The sequence below is a fragment of the Vulpes lagopus genome, chromosome 20, assembly GCF_018345385.1.
Source record: "Vulpes lagopus strain Blue_001 chromosome 20, ASM1834538v1, whole genome shotgun sequence".
Lineage (NCBI taxonomy): Eukaryota > Metazoa > Chordata > Mammalia > Carnivora > Canidae > Vulpes > Vulpes lagopus.
In genome coordinates, this window is record NC_054843.1 from 7,795,814 (window position 1) to 7,814,372 (window position 18,559).

The following is an 18,559-nucleotide window of genomic DNA, read 5'->3' on the forward strand; positions in this document are numbered from 1 at the left end:
CATGCCAGGAAGTAGAGAAATATCCATAGTAATGAGAAAAATCAATCAACAAAAACAGAAAAAAGAGGGAGATAGATGATAGAATTAGTAGACAAGAACATTAAAATAGTCCTCATAACCATATACTTTATGTTTGAGAAGGTAGAGGAAATGGTAAGAATGTTAAATAGAGACACAGAAATATTGAAAAGACCTAAGATGAACTTCTGGACTTGAAAATTACAATGTCTGAGATGAAAAATATGCTTGGTGGGATTACTAACAGATCAGATACTGTAGGGATAAAAAAAAATCAGTGAATTAAAAAATATAAAAATACTACCCAAAATGGAGCATGGTGGGGGGGAACTGGAAAAAAAAGGTGAATAGAATATCATTGAGCTGTATAAGATAACTTCAAGCAGCCTAACATATCTGTAATTGGACACCACTGTAAAAGTGGGTGGACAAGGAAAAGATCTGAATAAATAACAGCTGAGAATTTTCTAAGTTTGATGAAACAAACTTAGGCCCACAAACCCAAGAAATTCAAGGAACTTAGGCCCACAAATCCAAGAAATTCAAGGACCTATAAGCGCAAGAATTATGAATAAACTACATCAAGGCACATCATAATCAAATTGCTCAAAAACATTGATAAAGAGAAAATCTTGAAAAGCAACCAGAAAAAAAAGCACATTACATTCAGAGAAACAAAGATAAGAATGACATGAGATGTCATATTGGAAACAATGTGAGCCCAAAGACAATGGAACAAATATTGACACATTGAAAGTACAAAGCTATCAACCTGGACTCTATGGTCATGAAAAATATCTTTCACAAAAAAGTAAAATAGCTTTTCAGACACTGAAAAGGTGAATTAATTCATCACTAGGAGACTTGATCCTTAAAAACTGGTCATTTCATAGTAATATAAAATCAATTCATCAAGAGGACATATTCTAAATATTTATGCACTTGATAACTCAGCTTCAAAATACACAAAGTAAAATCTGTTGGAACTCTAAGAGACAAATCCACAATTATAGTCAGAAATTTCACACTGTAATTAGGAGAATGAATTGACAGATAATCAGAAAGTATATAAAAGGCTTGAAAATTTTTCCCAACCAATTTAATTTGTTGATTGACATTTCAGTGACCAACAGCAGAATACATATTCTTTTTTAAGTGTTCATGGAACATTTGCCATGGCAGACCATGTTGTGGGACATAAAAAACTCTTAATATTTTCAGGGCAACTGGGTGGCTCAGTTGATTAAGTATCTGACTCTTGGTTTTGGCTCAGGTTGGGATCTCAGAGTCCTGGGTTCAAGACCTGTGTCTGGCTCGGAGCTCAGCGGGGGAGTCTGCTTGAGGATTATCTTCCTCCCTGTCTTCCCCCTCTCCCTGTCTCTCTCAAGTAAATGAATATTTTTTAAAAACTCAATATTTTCAAAGGATTCAAAGCACACACAGTTTATTCTCTGACTCTTGGAATTAAATTAGAAATCATAACGGCGTGTGCTTGTTTCTGTAGCACATATGCTAAAATTGGAACGATACGGAGAAGATTAGCATGGCCCCTGAGCAAGGATGGCACACAAATTCATGAAGTGTTCCATATTTTTTGGGGGGGGGGTAACTGGGTGACAGGCACTGAGTAGGGCACTTGATGGGATGAGCACTGGGTGTTATACTATATGTTGGCAAATTGAATTTAATTTTTTAAAAATGCAAAAAAAAAGAAATCAATAACAGAAAGATATCTTTTAAAAACCCAAATAATTGGAAACTAAATAATATATAACTTAAGATTTTGTTTATTCATTCATGAGAGACACAGAAAGAGGAAGAGACACAGGGAGAGGGCTTCCCTCTTCCCGCAGGAAGCCCGATGGAGGACTTGATCCCAGGACTCTGGGATCACGACCTGAGCCAAAGGTAAACACTCAACCACTGAGCCACTCAGGTACCCCAATAATATAACCCATAGGTAAAAGAGAAAATCAAAATCAAAATAAGGGATCCCTGGGTGGCGCAGCAGTTTGGCGCCTGCCTTTGGCCCAGGGCGCGATCCTGGAGACCCGGGATCGAATCCCACATCAGGCTCCCGGTGCATGGAGCCTGCTTCTCCCTCCGCCTGTGCCTCTGCCTCTCTCTCTCTCTCTGTGACTATCATAAATAAAAAATTAAAAAAAAAAAGAAAAAATATTTTGAACTGAATCAAAATGAAAACAGTACATTGGCTTCATGATGAATTTTACCAACCATTTATGAAAGAAATAGTACTGGTTCTACATAAAGTCTTCCAGTAAATCAAAGAGAGAGTACTCCTAAACTGATTATATGAGGCCAAATATTTATTCCATTATCACAACTAGGGAAAGACATTATAAAAAAGATATTACATACTAATATTCCTCATAGACATAGATGCAAAAATTCTAAAACAAATTGGAAAGTTGAATTCAACAATAATACAAAAAGGATGGCCAAATGAGATTTATCCCAGGAAAGTAAGATTGACATAACATTTGAAAACCAATCAATATAATTTACCATATTAACAGACTAAAAAGGGAAAATGACATAATCATCCAAACTGATGCAGGAAAAAAAATTTGACAAATCCAACACTGATTTCTTTAATTTTAAATTGAAATATAACCGACATATAATATCCTATTAATTTCAGGTGTACATCATAGTGATTAAAGATCTTCATACCTTACTAAATGATCCCTATGATAAATCTAGTTACCATCTGTCACTATACAAAGTTATTACAATATTACTGACTCTATTCCTTATGTTGTACATTACATCCTCATGACTTATTTTTTTAACTGGAAGATTTTACCTCCAAATCTTCTTCACATATTTTGCCTTCCCTCCAACCCCTATCCCCTCTGGTAACTAAAGGCTTTTTCCTTCTAACTATGAGTCTGTTTCTGTTTTGTTTGTTCATTTGTTTTTTTAGATTCCATATGTAAGTGAAATCATAGTATTTGTCTTTTTTTGACTTACTTCACTTAGCATAATACCCTCTAGGTCCCTTCATTTTGTCACAAACGGCAAGGTTTCATTCTTCTTCTTTTTAAAAAGATTTTATTTGTTTATTCGTGAGAGACACACAGAGAGAGGCAGAGACACAGGCAGAGGGAGAAGCAGGCTCCATGCAGGGAGCCGGACGTGGGACTTGATCCTGTGACTCCGGGATCACGCTCTGAGCCGAAGGCAGACGCACTTAACCACTGAGCCACCCAGGGGTCTCATTCTTCTTTATGGCTGAGTATATTCCACTGCATATGTTTATACCACATCATCTTTATTCATTCAACTCATTAATGGACACTTAGGTTCCTTCCATAGCTTGGCTATCAAAATAATGCTGCAAAGAACATAGGGGTTCCAATCAGTGTTTTCATTTTCTTTAGATAAATATCCAGAAGTGGAATTCTTGGATCATATGGTAGTCCTCTCTTTAATATTTTGAGGAACCTCCATTCTGTCTTCCATAGTGGCTGCACCAATTTACATTCCCACCAACAAGGTAAAAGGGTCTCCTTTTCTCCACATTCTCCAACACTCATTTTGTCTTTTTGATAAAGCCAATCTGATAGGTGTGAGGTGGTAATTCACTGTGGCTGTGGCTCCCTTTGATTTGCATTTGCCTGATAATTAGTGATGATCTTTTTATGTGCCTATTAGCCATCTACATATATTTGTGGGTAAAAATGTCTATTCAGAAGTATCTGCCCATTTAAAAATTTTTTTAATATTAGGTTGTGTAAATTCATTATGTATTTTGGATATTAATCCCTTACCAGATGTATGATTTGCAAATATCATCTCCTATTCAGTAGGTTGCCTTTTCATTTTTTTGATGGTTTCCTTGGTTGTGCAAAAGCTTTTTAGTTCGGTGCAGTCCCATTTGTTTTAGTTTTTGTTTCCCTTGCCTGAGACTGGTCCAAAAAATATTGCTAAGATTGATGTCGAAGAGCTTACTGCCTATGCTTCTTTCTAGAAGTTTTATGGGTTTATGTAAGTCTTTAATTCACTTTTGTATCTAGTGTAAGATAGTGGTCCAGTTTCCCTAACACCATTAATTGAAGAAACTGTCTTTTCCTGATTGTATATTCTTGCTTCCTTTGTCATAAGTTAATTGAGTGTATATGTAAAGTTTCTTTCTGGGCTCTCTATTCTATTCCATTAATATGTATGTCTGTTTTTGTGCCAGTACCATACTGTTTTGACTACTATAGCTTTATTGCATATGTTGAAGTCAGGAGCATAACAGCTCTAGCTTTGTTCTTCCTTCTGTTCTGTGTATTCAGGGTCTTTGAGGTTCCATACAAATTTTAGGATTCTTTGTTCTACTTTTGTGAAAAATGCCATTGGCAGTTTGATTGGGATTGCATTGAATCTATAGATTGCTTTGGATAGTGTGGATATTAATATCAACAATATTAATCCTTCCAATCTGTAAGGAAAGTGTATCTTCTCACTTATTTACATCATTTTCAATTTCTTTCCATTAGTATCATTGTTTCCAGAGTACAGGTCTTTCACCTCCTTGGTTATATTTATTCCTAGGTATTTTATTCTTTTCTGATGTAACTGCAAATAGAATTGTTTTCTTAATTTCTCTTCCTGATAGCTCGTTATTAGTGTATAGAAATGCAACCAACTTCTGTATGCTAACTTTGTACCTTCTGATTTTTACTGAATTCATTTATAGTTCTAATAGTTTTTGGTGGAGTCGTTAGGGTTTTCTATATACAGTATTATGTCATCTGTAAATAGTGAGTTTCACTTCTTCCTTTCCAATTAGGATGCCGTTTATTGCTTTTTCTTGTGTAATTTTCTTGCCTAATTTCTTGCTTGTCTAAGTGGCAAGGATTTCTACTACTCTATTAAATGCAAGTGGCAAGAGCAGGCAAACTCGTCTTGTTCCTGATCTTAGAAGAAAAGTTTTCAGTTTTTCCCCATTGAGTATGATGTTGGCTATGGGTCTGTCATATACTGCCTTCATTATGTTGAGGTACATTCCTTCTACACCCACTTTATTCATTTTTTATCATAAATGAATGTTGAATTTTGTCAAATGCTTTTTCTGCAGCTATTGAGATAATCATATGATTTTGATCTTTCATTTTGTCAATTTGGTGTATCACATTGATTGATATCCAGATATTGGACCATCCTTGCTGCCTCGGGTAAATCCCATTTAATCATGGTGCATAGTCCTTTTAATGTATTGTTGAGTTTTGTTTACTAATATTTTGTTCAAGATTTTTGCATCTACCTTCATCAGGGATATTGGCCTGTAATTTTATTTTTGTGTGGTGTGTTTGTCTGACTTTGATATTTCTGATTTAAAACATACATGCACACACACAAACCTCAGCAAACCAAGAATACAAATGAATTTCCTCAATATAATAAAGGGCATCTCTGAAAAACCTATAGTTAGCATTATAAACATGGAAAAATACTGAGTCCTTTCAGCATAAGATGAAGAATAGGTAAAACTGCCTGCTCTCACTGCTTCTATTCAGTATTTTATACAGTTCAGTAAGACAAAACATTAAAGAAATCCAGGATAGAAGGGAAGAATTAAAACTGTCTTTATCGTCTAATGATACGATTATCAATGAAAATTCTTTAGTCTAGGGCAGCCTGGGTATCTCAGTGGTTTAGCGCCGCCTTCAGCCCAGGGCGTGATCCTGGAGACTCAGGATCAAGTCCCATGCAGGGGTCCCTGCATGGAGCCTGCTTCTCCCTCTGCCTGTGTCTCTGCCGTTCTCTCTCTCTCTCTCTGGTCTCTCATGAATAAATAAATAAAATCTTAAAAAAAAAAAAGAAAAAGAAAGTTCTTCAGTCTATAAAAAAGCTACTGGAATAAGTTGGCTTAGCAAGTTTGTACAATGTAAAATAAATATACAAATATCACTTGCATTTCAATATCCTAGTTATGAGGAATCAGAAATTGACATTAAAACAAAAATCATTACCAACAGCATCAAAAAAAGAAAATACTTGTATAAACTTGACATAATATGTGTAAGATCTCTCTGAAAACTGCAAAAACATTCCTGAGAGAAACTAAAGAAGACTTGAATAGAGAGATGTACCATGTTCATAGAGTGGAAGATTGAATATTGTAAAGATGTCAAGTCTCCTCATATTGATTAATTAAATCCATGTTAAAATCCAAGCAGGCTATTTTTGTAGAAATTAACACATTGATCCTAAAAAGAGTTGTAAGCCAACTAAGAGAAAAACATGCACTGAGGAAGGTATGGGTCCAACCCAAGATAGCAATAAAGGTAATTCTAAGATGGAAGCTGGGGATGCCTGGGTGGCTCAGCAGTTTAGAGCTTGCCTTCGGCCCAGGGTGTAATCCTGGAGTCCTGGGATCAAGTCCCACATCAGGCTCCCTGCATGGAACCTGCTTCTCCCTCTGCCTGTGTCTCTGCCTCTCTCTGTCTCTCACGAATAAATAAATAAATAAATATTAAAAAAAAAAAAAGATGGAAGCTGGACAGAAAGCTGAGAAAATAGGCTAAAGGCACATAATGGAATAAGAGAGGACCAAAGAAAGAGGGAAAGAGAGGCAACCAAAATTTTCAGAAAAAAAAGAGACTGGCCTAATTAGAAGTCACTGGGCTCCAAGCAATAACAGAGTTGTCTTCCATCTACAGATAAGAAGAAAATAGAATAAGAAGGTATGGAGGACTCTGTTAAGTTCTCTTCCCGACAACATGAGTGACACATGGGTTGTAGCACTGTAACCATGGAGAAAGCCACGTAACCATGGGACACCACTTGTGTGGCCTCACGGGGTAATACAAAGGGGATCCACTGCAGCTGTGGTGTAGGTGCATGCAGCAGGTGAACTGAGAATTCCAAGGATTTTGTAGTCTACACAGTCGGATGTTTTGTTGGGGTGTGGGAGGCTAAACTGTTCAGGCTGAAGGGGAAGTGGCCAACTGATGAATGGCTTGAGCAGAATCATGGCCTAGAGGTATAAATCCTGACTCACTTTTGAGCCTTATGATCTTAGTGAAGTTAATTTAACCCTTTAGATTGGTTTCCTTTTCTGGAAAATGGGGGTAGAAGTGATCTCTACTTTTTAGAGTACTTGGAGAAATTAAAGGCTATAATGTTTGTGATCACTTGCAGTAGCCAGAACATTTTATTACACTTGAGAAATGGCTATTTGTAAAAGGAATATTGGGAGACAGTGAAGGGCAGAGCCTGTGATGGGGATTGTGAGGAAGGAGAGATGGAGGTTGGGGGCATCAGACATGGCGGCCACCACAGCCAGTTTGGAGTGTGTGGCTCTTATCCTGTGGCTGCAGTGGTTTTTAAAAAAATGTTTATTGAGCAACTACTATGTGCATGGCACACTCTCAATAATCCTGGTTGTGTGAATGTGAAAACCAAGGTTCTAAGAGGTTGAACAATTTACCAAGGCCACACTAATAACATTCAGGGAGCAAAGTGCAGCAGGATGAAAGGGGAGGTCTGGGTGTCTTAGCTGGCAGTGGGAGCACTGGGAGCTGGTGGCTTCAGGTCAGGGGCTGGGTTTGGGTTATACGTATGAGAAGAAAGAATGAGGCTGATGACCTGAGGTTGGGGGTGGTGGTTTTGACTTAAAACATATACGCACACACACAAACCTCAGCAAACCAAGAATACAAATGAATCTCCTCAATATAATAAAGGTGAAGGGGCTCAGGATTCATGAGCCCACTGGTATACCTGCAGTCCTGCTGGGCAGATCCACTGGAGGTCTGTGGGGTCTGAGTCCAGAACATCAGATGACTAGAGAAGAAAGGGAGTGGGGCCGGGGTGTCGAGGTGGAAGCTGTTAGGAGCCTGATAGAATACAGTCCAAATTGCATCAGAAATGCCCACTGGCTGCCCCAGGGCAAGTCCCTTGTTAGGCCAAGCCCACACTTAGGACTGATATTTAACGAGGGCCCATCAGCTGTATTGCCTGCCAGATATTGAAACACCTCCACCCCAAGCCCCAATTCCACCCCTTGCTCCCCATCTCTGCCCTGGGGACCTCCTGTCCCTGCACCATCCACCAGAATAAGGGGAACACTGACCTTGCTCTCCCTGAACATCCAGCAGGTCCTCTCTTGGCCTAGCTTTTGTCCTGACTGCCTGGGCTGCCCAGTCCTCCCTCACCTCCACAGGTCTTTGCCTGGCTCCTCCAGGGCTCCACTCAGATGTTCCCTTCCCTGGTCCCTAAGTCTGTGACCTCTAGCCTCCCAGACACACTGCCCCATCCCTTTCCTGGCTCTATTCTTCTCTGGCCAGTCATCGACATACCATGTAATTTACTATGCTAGTTAATGTCAGCCTCCCCTATGGAACGTTGGAAGACTTGAGGACAGGCCTCTCGTGTCTTCTGTTCCCTGGAACATCTCCTGCACTCACAACAATGCCTGCACGTGCTGGGCATTCAATGAAGATTTGATGAGTGACTGAATGCATGAATGAATAGTGGACGTGCTGTGGTTCAGCAGCTCATCAGTGACCAGAGCCACGTGGCTTATTTCCAGAAAGCACAGTGAGGATGCACTGAAACTTCTTGAGAGAAGTGAAGGTGGAAAGGGAGACAAAGCCCTTGGCCTCTGGGAGAGGGCCCTTAGGGGACAAGAGAGAAGGAATGGAGACATGGGCTCCGCCGTCTCACAAAGGCCCAAGAAGCAGGTCTTGATGGTCGTGTCTGTCACGGGGAAGGCTTGTAGCAAGTGCTGTGCCCCGGCTTTCAAAAGTCTGGCCAATTTAGAGGTTGTGGTGGTTTTGGAACTGGAAGCAACAGCAATGTGGCCTCCAATGAGGCCCCAATCAAAGCTGGAGTCCCGCTGGCGCTGGGGCAGCGTCCAGCGTCTGGATGCACAATGTCGATCTGTTCAATTGCTTTCTTTTTTCGGAGGCTGTTGGCTCACCCCGCTGGAATGGGGTGGCACTTCAGGACACGAAGCTTGGAGCTGGTGGCGGATTTCTTGGAACTGGTAGCAGGGAGATCTAAATTAAGACCTTTATATCACACCAAATAAATAGAAGCTGAAATAGAAGGCTGAAGGAATTAGGCAAAATGCCTTTCTACATAACTTTTGAAAAACGGAGGGGGAAAAGAGTTAGAAAACAGAATGGTATTTATTCACTGGAGTCCCAAGGTATTTGCTGAAAACAATGACACCTCTGTCCGACACAAAAGCACATGTTAGAAAGAGCAAGCCTTCCTCTTTGAAGTGTCCTGCCACAGAAGCCTGGGTAATAAATACCAACCGCTTTGTTGTGAAGGCTCTCGTGGTAAGATTTGAGGGCTGGCCCCATTTCAAGCCACCTCCTGCTTCCAGGGAGGTAAGATGAGTTGCTCTGGCTTGGGGTCGTCCGATGCTTGTTTGGCAGCCCTGAAGCACACCTGCTGAGGATTTACCTGTAAGCTCCTGAGACAGGGCCTCAGCAGAGGCAGAAGGGTAGCTTCCTGGGTTTTCTCTGTAGAGGAGGACCCACAGCAGGGCCAGGTGTGACGGGAACAGTGGCTGCTGGGAGGTGCTGAGAAGGGGCAGGGGCGACTCCAGCACAGACTCTGGCCTCTGTCTCCGGGCCTGTGTGTCGCAGTGGCCCTGGGATGGCAGTGAGAGTGAGGAGCTCACCACACAGAGCAGTGGGAAGGAGCTCACTCAGCAGAAATCATCTCAAAGGGCTTACGTATTAAAAGCCCCAATCACCGTGTCAAATGTGAAATGAGAAAGACATAAAGGGCACCTTTGGCGCCATCAGACCAGCTGTTTCTTAGGGTGGAGGGCAGCAGGAAGGGGAATTCTTGACATGTAGCATTTACCAATTTCTATGGTGTAAATACTCCCAGCATTGAACAGAGTTGGGAAGAGATACATAGGATCCCACTATACATATTTGCACTATACAAATTCTACGTTCATCAGTAACCCCAAAAGCATAAACTTACAGCAATCAGGAATTACCTTTGCTTTTTTATATAATTTAATGGGAAGTCTATACAATTTTCAAGTTGTGCTGAATAGCCAGCTCACAAAAATTCCCGAAAATTTACAACTGGTGCTTGCCACCTGGGCCAGTAGAAACCGACACCAGCGTCCCAGACCTCCCGCAGGCCAAGGAAGATGGCAAAGCTGGTCCTTGCAAAGAGAATGGTCTCACTTGCCAGTACCGGGCAACTCCAAGACAACTTGCACGACCTTCCTATCAAGGTGTGCTCTTTGGCTTCTTCTCTTGATTCAGCAGCAGTTACAAGCTTGGAATCAGGCTCACATTCTTTACTATCCTGCAGAGCAGCTTCCTGAAGAACCGCTGGCTGGCTGTGGTCGTAGCTGGGAGGAGGCAGGAGCCGGCAACCCAAGAAGGGAGTTGTTCTGTGGTGGGGCGTGTAGATCAGCCCCAGGCCTCCGGTGGGAATTTAGTCTAACAGTAACGAGGGCCATGGGTACACGTGCATGATGAGCCATTCCAGGAGCTCTGCCCAGAGACCAGAGTAATCACTAGGCCTCTTGGGCCCAGGCTGATTATCTTGTTTTTCTTGTGCTCGTTTAGTTTTATTGACAAGAACTACAGAAAAGGGCACAATTTTAAACATACCACTCCATGAATTTTCCAAATGATCTATTCAGGTAAGAGTAACTCAGAGGAAGATACCCATTTCTAGAACCAGGTGGACAAGCCCCTTCCCTGTCCGCAGCAACACCCCAGAGGTCACTGTGACCCTGACCTCTCCCACTTTGGTTTCTTGTTCTTGAAATTCACACATATATGGAATTCTGTTTTGGCTGCTTTTGCCCAGTATTTTTTAAAAAATATTTTATTTATTTATTCATGTGAGACACACAGAAAGAGGCAGAGAGAGAAGCAGGCTTCCTGCGGGTAGCCCGACGTGAGACTCGATCCCAGGACCCCGGGATCACGATCTGAGCCAAAGGCAAACACTCAACCACTGAGCCACCCAGGTGCCCCTTTATTAAGTATCCTGTGAGTCATCAGTGTTGTGTATAGTGCTAATTCCTTCATTTCTAAGATGTAACATTGTATAGATAGACCACAATTTGTCCATTTCTGGGTTGTTTCTGGTTTGAGGCTATTATGAACAAAGACAGTATAAAAATACTCGTACTATTGCATGCACTTCTGTTAAGCGTATGTGTGGGAGTGGAATTGTGTCCATGAGTACTATAGCGCTAGCTTTAGTAAATATGGTTATTGCGGGCGTGCCAATTTACACTCCCAACTGCGGCCTGGGAGAGTTCCAGTAGCTCGTCTTCGCTAACATTTTGTAGTGTCAGTCCTCTTCATTTTAGCCATCCTGGTGGGTATCTAGCAGTATTTCATTCCAATTTTTACACTTCTCTGGTGATGGATATTGAACAAATTTGGCTATTAAAATGCTTATTAACCATCTGGATATTTGTGAAATGGCCACATTATTTGCTCATTTTTAATAATATTGTCTTTTTTATCAATATGTAACATTTATATGTCTGGGTCTTTTGAATTTTTTCCACTTTATGGCTTGACTTTTCTCTCAAGGGTAATTTGATAATGAGTTAACTGTAATGACATCCAATTTTTCATATTTTTACCCTCATGGTGTTTTTTTGTGTCCTAATAAATCTTTGCCTAGTCCAAGGCCAGAAAGATCATCTGTTTCCTTCAGAAACTTTATTATTATTTTACTTTCCATGCTTAGGATCATGATCCATTTGGAGTTCATGTTTATGTATGTTGTGATATCAAGGTTCACTTTTCTCCATAGGTATATCCAAAACTACCTTTTCTGATTATTGATGGTTGTTTTATTAGGATTTTCCAGTTTCCAAGCGCTAATTTCTGCATTTTTGCAAAATAATATTTTACGTTTTTCCCTTTTCTTTTTTTTTAGAGCAAGCATGGACACATGTGGGTTGGGGGATCAGAGGGAGAGTAGGAGAGAGAATCTTAAGCAGGCTCCAAGCCCAGCGTGGAGCCTGTTGTGGAGTCTATCTCATGACTCTGAGATCATGACCTGAGCTGAAATCGAGTCAGGTACTTCCAGGTGCCCTTTTCTTTCACTCTTGAAGGGGAAATAAGGAGAGACAGTATGACCTAGAGGCAGTGAGAGCATGAATGAGCACAGTTCTCACCCCAAACCAGGGAGTCAAGATCACACACCTTTGAATTAGCCTCACCTCGACCCCTCCTATGCTACAGCACAAATACCCTAAGTGAGCCAGCCCTACAGCTCTGGCCCTCAATCTCAACTGTATGGAAAGGCTGCCTCAAACCTGCTTGTCCAGGTAATCTGTGGTGAAAGCCACAGGTTGAACTTTCCTTTCTGTATCACGACATTATCCACAATCATCTTAGAGAGATTTAAGGAACAAAGCTGTATTTTTCAAATGACTTTGAGGTGATTTGGTTTTCTTCTGTTCTCTTATCCACTTGATCACATTCCAGAGTCTGGACTACACTAGAAATTCTACTTCCTAATCTAACAAAGCCCTTCTTACATAGGACCACAAAATTCTCTGTATAATTTCCAAGCCCTAATCTCTTTTTAAAAAATGACTGTATTTGAGAGAGCATGCACGAGAGAGAACAAGAAGGGGAAGCAGAGGGAGAGGAAGAAGCAAACTTCCAGCGGAGCAGGAAGCCCAATATGGGGCTTGATCATAGGACCCTGAGATCATGACTGAGCCAAAGGCAGAAGAAGCTCAACCAACTGAGCCACTTGGGTGCCCCTTCAGGTTCTAATCTTAGTTACTACTTTCCTTTTATCAAGGATTTATGTTAGGCACTAGGCCAAATACTTTATGAGATTATTATTACTATTAGTCTATATACCTACTTCTACAAAGCCCTTAACACCAGGAATCATACCATATATTGTCTATTCAGTTTCAAAGTCCTGATTTCTTGTTTATTGCTGTATCAAAACATCTAGCCCAGTGCCCAGCACGTCGTATGTACTCAATACACATTCATTTTCACTGGTTTCCAGACCTTGCCCATCCCATCCTTCTCAGCAAAGCACTTCAGGTATATGACTATATGAAGGCAGACCAAACGTTCTTCTCAGATCCTTGGCAGAGTGGAGAGGAGAAAATAAAAAAAGGATTACACATGACTGATCAACTGTTTCTACAATTATTCTTATAATACAGTTTTTAAGATTTAGAACACCTATAAGCATTTCCTATTTCTTTAATGAAGGATATTAGAGATATGTTTGGTCCTTGTACTGATAGACTTTACTGTCTGCCTTTCATCAGCCTCATCACAAGTACCTCTTGTGGTAAGAGGAGAGTTTCTACCTTGGCTACTGTCTCTTCTGCCTGTTTCTTTAATCCAGGTCTTCCGAGAGGGTCAATCGATTTAAAAACTGCCTGAGTTTCAATGTCTCTGGGCTTTGGTGTGAACACTTTGCCCACCTGCCTCCACTATGCAGTCTTAGAATTTACCTTAAAAATGTAATAACATTTTGCATTGCCAAGGTACCATTTCAAATTTATATTGGATGATCCATTATAGACTAAGCTGCTCAGCAGAGAAAATAAACTCCTAGAATAGTTATTGTTTTAGTTATACATGTTTTGAATTAAATGCTATCAGATTAAAAACATACGCTGAGGGATCCCTGGGTGGCGCAGCGGTTTAGCGCCTGCCTTTGGCCCAGGGCGTGATCCTGGAGACTCGGGATCGAGTCCCACGTCGGGCTCCCGGTGCATGGAGCCTGCTTCTCCCTCTGCCCATGTCTCTGCCTCTCTCCCTCTCTCTCTCTCTCTATCATAAATAAATTAAAAAAAAAAAACCATACGCTGATAATACTGGCTTTCTTCAATCATCGCAGAACTCACCAGAAGATTCTCAAGAAGAGAAACCCTACTGCTCAGCCTCAGTTGTCCACAGAATCCACAAATGCCTCAAAGGAAAACAGATACTGAGGACTGTAATTTGATTAACTTCAATATTCTTCTATGTATTCACATGAGCTAATTAGCCGAATCTTACATTAGCTAAAATAGTAAACTATAATCTGTGTATAAACTTTCTATTCATAAATTAAATAGCTAAGCATATGAACTTGAGTTTAGCAACCTTTATTTAGGCACAAAGGGATGTTTCGATCCAGGCTCTAAAATTTCCCAAGATTTTTGGTTAGAATCCTACAATTCTTTGGACAAATCATGGCTCTTCTTTTCCAAATGAAGATAAAATATGTGTCTTGACTTTTCTAGTAGAATCCTTTTTAAAATTTACTTGAGAAAAATGGACAAGCACAACGGTAAACTATTTTAGAATGCTCTTTATTTTGAAACTTACACCAGGACATGTATAAGGCATGTTCACAAGTATTTGATGCACAAAACACATTTTCTCACTCTCCAGCTGCTCTTTTCCTTTGTACCTGCTGCTACAAAAGCTAGTCCCTACATATCTTCCTACCTACAGTTCTCAGTTATTATGAACATGTAGACAATGTTTCAGGGACCTGCAAGGAGAATCTGCTTCAAAATACAGAGTGAGCATCCTATGGACTAAGTCACTAAGATATCAAAACTCACAAGGAACCAAGGCTGAGGAAGGCAACCAAATTAACTCACGAACTTGGGACTGTGAACTTCCAGGGGAACAAAGAACACGATGAAAAACATTTTTTGATGTCTGAGAGACTATGGAATGTGTCCAGAATTCATGTTTCTATATTTGCCATGGTCTACAAGTCACTAAAGATATCTAATATTTTAACAGATTCTAATGCAGTTAAAGTTTTGTTCTCACACCACAGTACAAGAGTGCATGCATTACTTCACACAAATGTCAAACACGGAACCAGTGAAACAAGGACACCTCAAGATTGTCTAATTACACAAGTGCCTCTTCCTGGTGTCAGGATAGGGAGGGGAATGATGGTGAATGTTTCCCTACGGTGCCCACTATGTGTTAGAGACACCCCAACATTAGTCATCTCTCATGAAGAGGGACAAATGCTCTTAATAAGAGTATGATATTCAAAGAAAAAATTCCAAATGTAGGATTCGGGTGATGAATATGTAGCCTCAATTTTCAAGGCAAAAAAAGGTCTTGGCTGACACTAATAAAGTATTTGTAATTGATTTTCAAAAATCAAATCATATCTTTAGGTGATAAAAAATAAGCTCTCTACAGATCTATTGGGGGAATAAAATAATGAAATGAATAAGCAAAAATCACATGGTATTTTCTAAAAAGGAGATTTGAATCTTTTGGTTTACATCAGTCAGTATGCTACCCTTTAGTACAGATTATTAAAATGTGTTTGCTTAAACCCATTTAAATGCAGAATCTTTGAAGAAAAATGTAGGCATATTTTAAGGAATACTGACTTGTAAAAATTTTAACCTGGGGCACTGTAAGACATCAGAATACTTACAATTGAAGTACTGCTTTGAGGTGCTCACAATACTCTCAAAAGAAGCCTTCCATCTCAGAAAGCATCTCTGTAAGCAGCCTCAACAATTTAGGGATGTGGTTACACATAATTTTATTAGCCACTATTTGCTATTATCGAAGTGTTTAATAAGAGCAGGGAAATTACTATCAACTGTATTAAAGATCTCCATTTACTAGCGCTGCGACACACAGTGCAAAGAATCTTCAAATGTTTGCCTTTTATAATACCAGAAGTAATATAATTGTTATTCTTCCAATCCAACAAACCAGTAAATTACTCTTTAGTGAACCTGTGACTACCTAGAAAAGCAGGCTGGCCTCTTCCAGAAGGTGCTGCTACTCTTCTTACAGGAGATCCTGATCGAGGCAGGCCGGGCAAGTGCTCTGCCCCTTCAGCCACTGCTTAAAGCACTGAAAATGAGAAAATGAAACCAGTCAGTCTCTTCAGGATCACGTGGAGCCTTCGCTCTCCTGTGCTGCTCAATAGACATCACCTCCAAGTCTGGTGGGGCCTGAAGCTGCCCAACACTCAGGAACACTGAAGGTTACTCAAGCTAGAAGTGTGCCCCAAGCCCTAGGAATAAAACATCTCACCTCAGAATGTGACCCAAGAACTCTGGGCCTCTGACCTCATCTTAGGGAGGACAGCTTTGCCCCTCCACTTTCCCTACACTCCAACTTCAGTCTTGGCATTTCATTCCAGGGGTCAGCATTTCCTTGGTCCTGGGATTCACTCAATTTTTAACCAATCTTCTCTCATCCTGGTCTTGGTTCTTGTACATCCCACCAGCCTGCACACCAGAGCCTTGACTGGAGCCTGCCTACCCACTGTGGTCCCAAGTTGCACATGGGTGGCCTGCTGCTGCTACAGAGCTGGGTGTTAAGTCTGAGAGCCCAGGCACAACAGCCCTATACCTGCAGGAGACAGGCCATGCAAGAGACTGCAAGCTGTCTTGACTTCTCCTAGTAAGTATATTATATTTATTCCCCTTTTCAAGGGATTAATAAACTGACATGGCAGAGACTTGATCTACTCCAACAAGAAGCACGGGTGTAGAATGAATGCCCACAGCACCCAAAATATTCACCCACAGATCTTGGAAAGGGTACAAACCCAGATCTCCCAGGATAAGGCACAATGGACCCAGATAGGTTTAGCTTTCCTACTCTAAAATGTTAAACTTACTTCATATACTGCACTAAAATGACAAAATGTTGTACTGTGCATCTATTCAGCCATGTAAGAAATTACCTTTTAAGAAACAAATACTGTTTTGAATTTCAGCACCAACACAGTTGATAGAGCCGACTAGGGCTATGTTCCTCTGCCCATGATGTGCTGGATGGAAAGGCCAGTGTGCAGAGCTGCACACCTAGAGCCTAGAGGCTTCTCCCCCTTTCCATAGCAGCAATCTTTGGAAAGGGAGACAATGAACACTGGCACAAGAAGGCTTATAAGGAAAATGCTTTGAAAACACAAGAAGTATTGACGCCTATGAAAAAAAGTCCCTTTTTATTTTCAAAATACCTCATAGTCAAAATTCATGATATGAGGATGGCCAAAGAGAATTCTTACCCCTTTGTGAAACTTGTGCCCACATTTTAGTACACGCACGTTTTTGGATTTGAATATCTCATGGCACAGTTCACAGGAAGCTGCGCCCAATGCCTGTGGGAAGAAACGTATCCCAATTAATAAAGAGCTACATTCCTTTTTGCCACATGAGCTCTTCTACAAGTGGCCTTTAAACACTTTGTCATTAAAGTGGCAAATTACTCCCAATTATAGCTAAGCAGGCTGCGAGAACAACTTATTTTTGAATAGCATTTTTTAAGAAAAACTATAAACATACGAAAGAAAAAATATACTTTTAAAGTTCTAATTTACTCACAGAAAAAAACCCTGTTTTATATGGTTAATAGGTTCCCAGGAAATTATTACAAATTTCTATTTATCCCATCCCATACCTAAACTATGGTATGAATTATTATAAATTAATCCTTTTATCTAATTACCTAACAGTTGGGGACAGAAACATAAATTATGACACATCCACACCACGGAAGTGGGGCTGACTGAAATCGTGGTGGAAGTCCACAAAAGCTGGTGGCAACAACCTCTGAATAAAAGCAGATTACAAAAAGTATGTATCACAATCATGGAATTCATTTTTTTTTTTAAAATAAAGAGAATGCGTGTAGAGAGAGAAACCTAGTAAAGAGCCTGGAAAAACATAAAATGTGAATAGCAGTTACTTTCAGTTAAGAGAGATTTAATTATTTTATTTGCTATTTTCTAAAGTTTCTATGAATGTGGATTACGTGTGCAAATCAAAACAAAACAAACTGATGGCTCATTCAGCAAACATCCGTGGTCAGGGATTGTGCAGGGCGCGAGGGCACAGAGCTGAATGGGAGTTTCCGGCTCAAGCAGCACACAGTCTGGTGAGCACAGACAGCACTTTCTGTGAAAGCAGAGCCACCGTGCCACCCAGGACACCAGGCACAAGTTCCCCCTACAGCTTACAGCACCTACACACACTGCACCATTATTTCCCACTCCTCCTCCCCAACAAACTCTGAGCACCCTGAAGGCAAGGAAGGAGCCCTGTTCATCTATATCCTTAGCAACTGCAAGGAACCTGGCCCCAACAGGATTCTTCATAAACTGTCAGGCAAGTGAATGAAAGCAGCCCTGGCTGTGGGATTAAGGTCAGGGATGCAGATGGAGACAGTGCCTAAAGGCTCTGAAGACCCTGAACTGCTGAATGGGGTTTTCTGTCTCCCCTGGCCCTGATGCAGTAGATGCAGTAGGATGAGGCGTTCTAGCTCCACTCTGTGGCCCCTGATGGGAGGGTCAGGGGAGCAATGGGAGTGTCAGTCCCAGGGAAGGGCAGGTGAAGGCCACTGCAAAGCTCAGAACTAAGTTTGGCTTGAAATACCAACAGTTAACTTATTTCCTAGCATGAAAAGAAGGTACATACATTTCTAAGTGGAAAAAGACACAATTTTAACTAAATTCACATATACACACACATATAAAAGAGTTTAAGAAAAATATATACCAATATCATAATACTGGTTACCTTAGGGGGTGGGTCTCT

General features: G+C 40.7%; 1 protein-coding gene and 1 non-coding gene across 8 annotated transcripts in view; one reads left to right on the forward strand and one right to left on the reverse strand.

Moving 5' to 3' along the window:
* The first annotated feature begins 1,506 nt into the window (after positions 1–1,506).
* Positions 1,507–1,613, forward strand: LOC121479598. The gene has a single exon (XR_005984760.1). It is a non-coding gene; the product is annotated as a U6 spliceosomal RNA (small nuclear RNA).
* A 12,700-nt stretch (positions 1,614–14,313) lies between these two features.
* TTC3 (tetratricopeptide repeat domain 3) overlaps positions 14,314–18,559 on the reverse strand; it is a 117,890-nt gene continuing 113,644 nt past the window's right edge. For all 7 annotated transcript variants that reach the window (XM_041735281.1, XM_041735279.1, XM_041735284.1 and 4 more), the window contains 2 exons: positions 17,032–17,124; positions 14,314–15,866 (listed from right to left, as the gene is read on the reverse strand). In XM_041735281.1, coding sequence (XP_041591215.1) covers positions 15,801–15,866; positions 17,032–17,124 — 159 coding nt within the window. In that variant the 3' untranslated portion in view covers positions 14,314–15,800. The remainder of the gene's footprint in view (positions 15,867–17,031; positions 17,125–18,559) is intronic.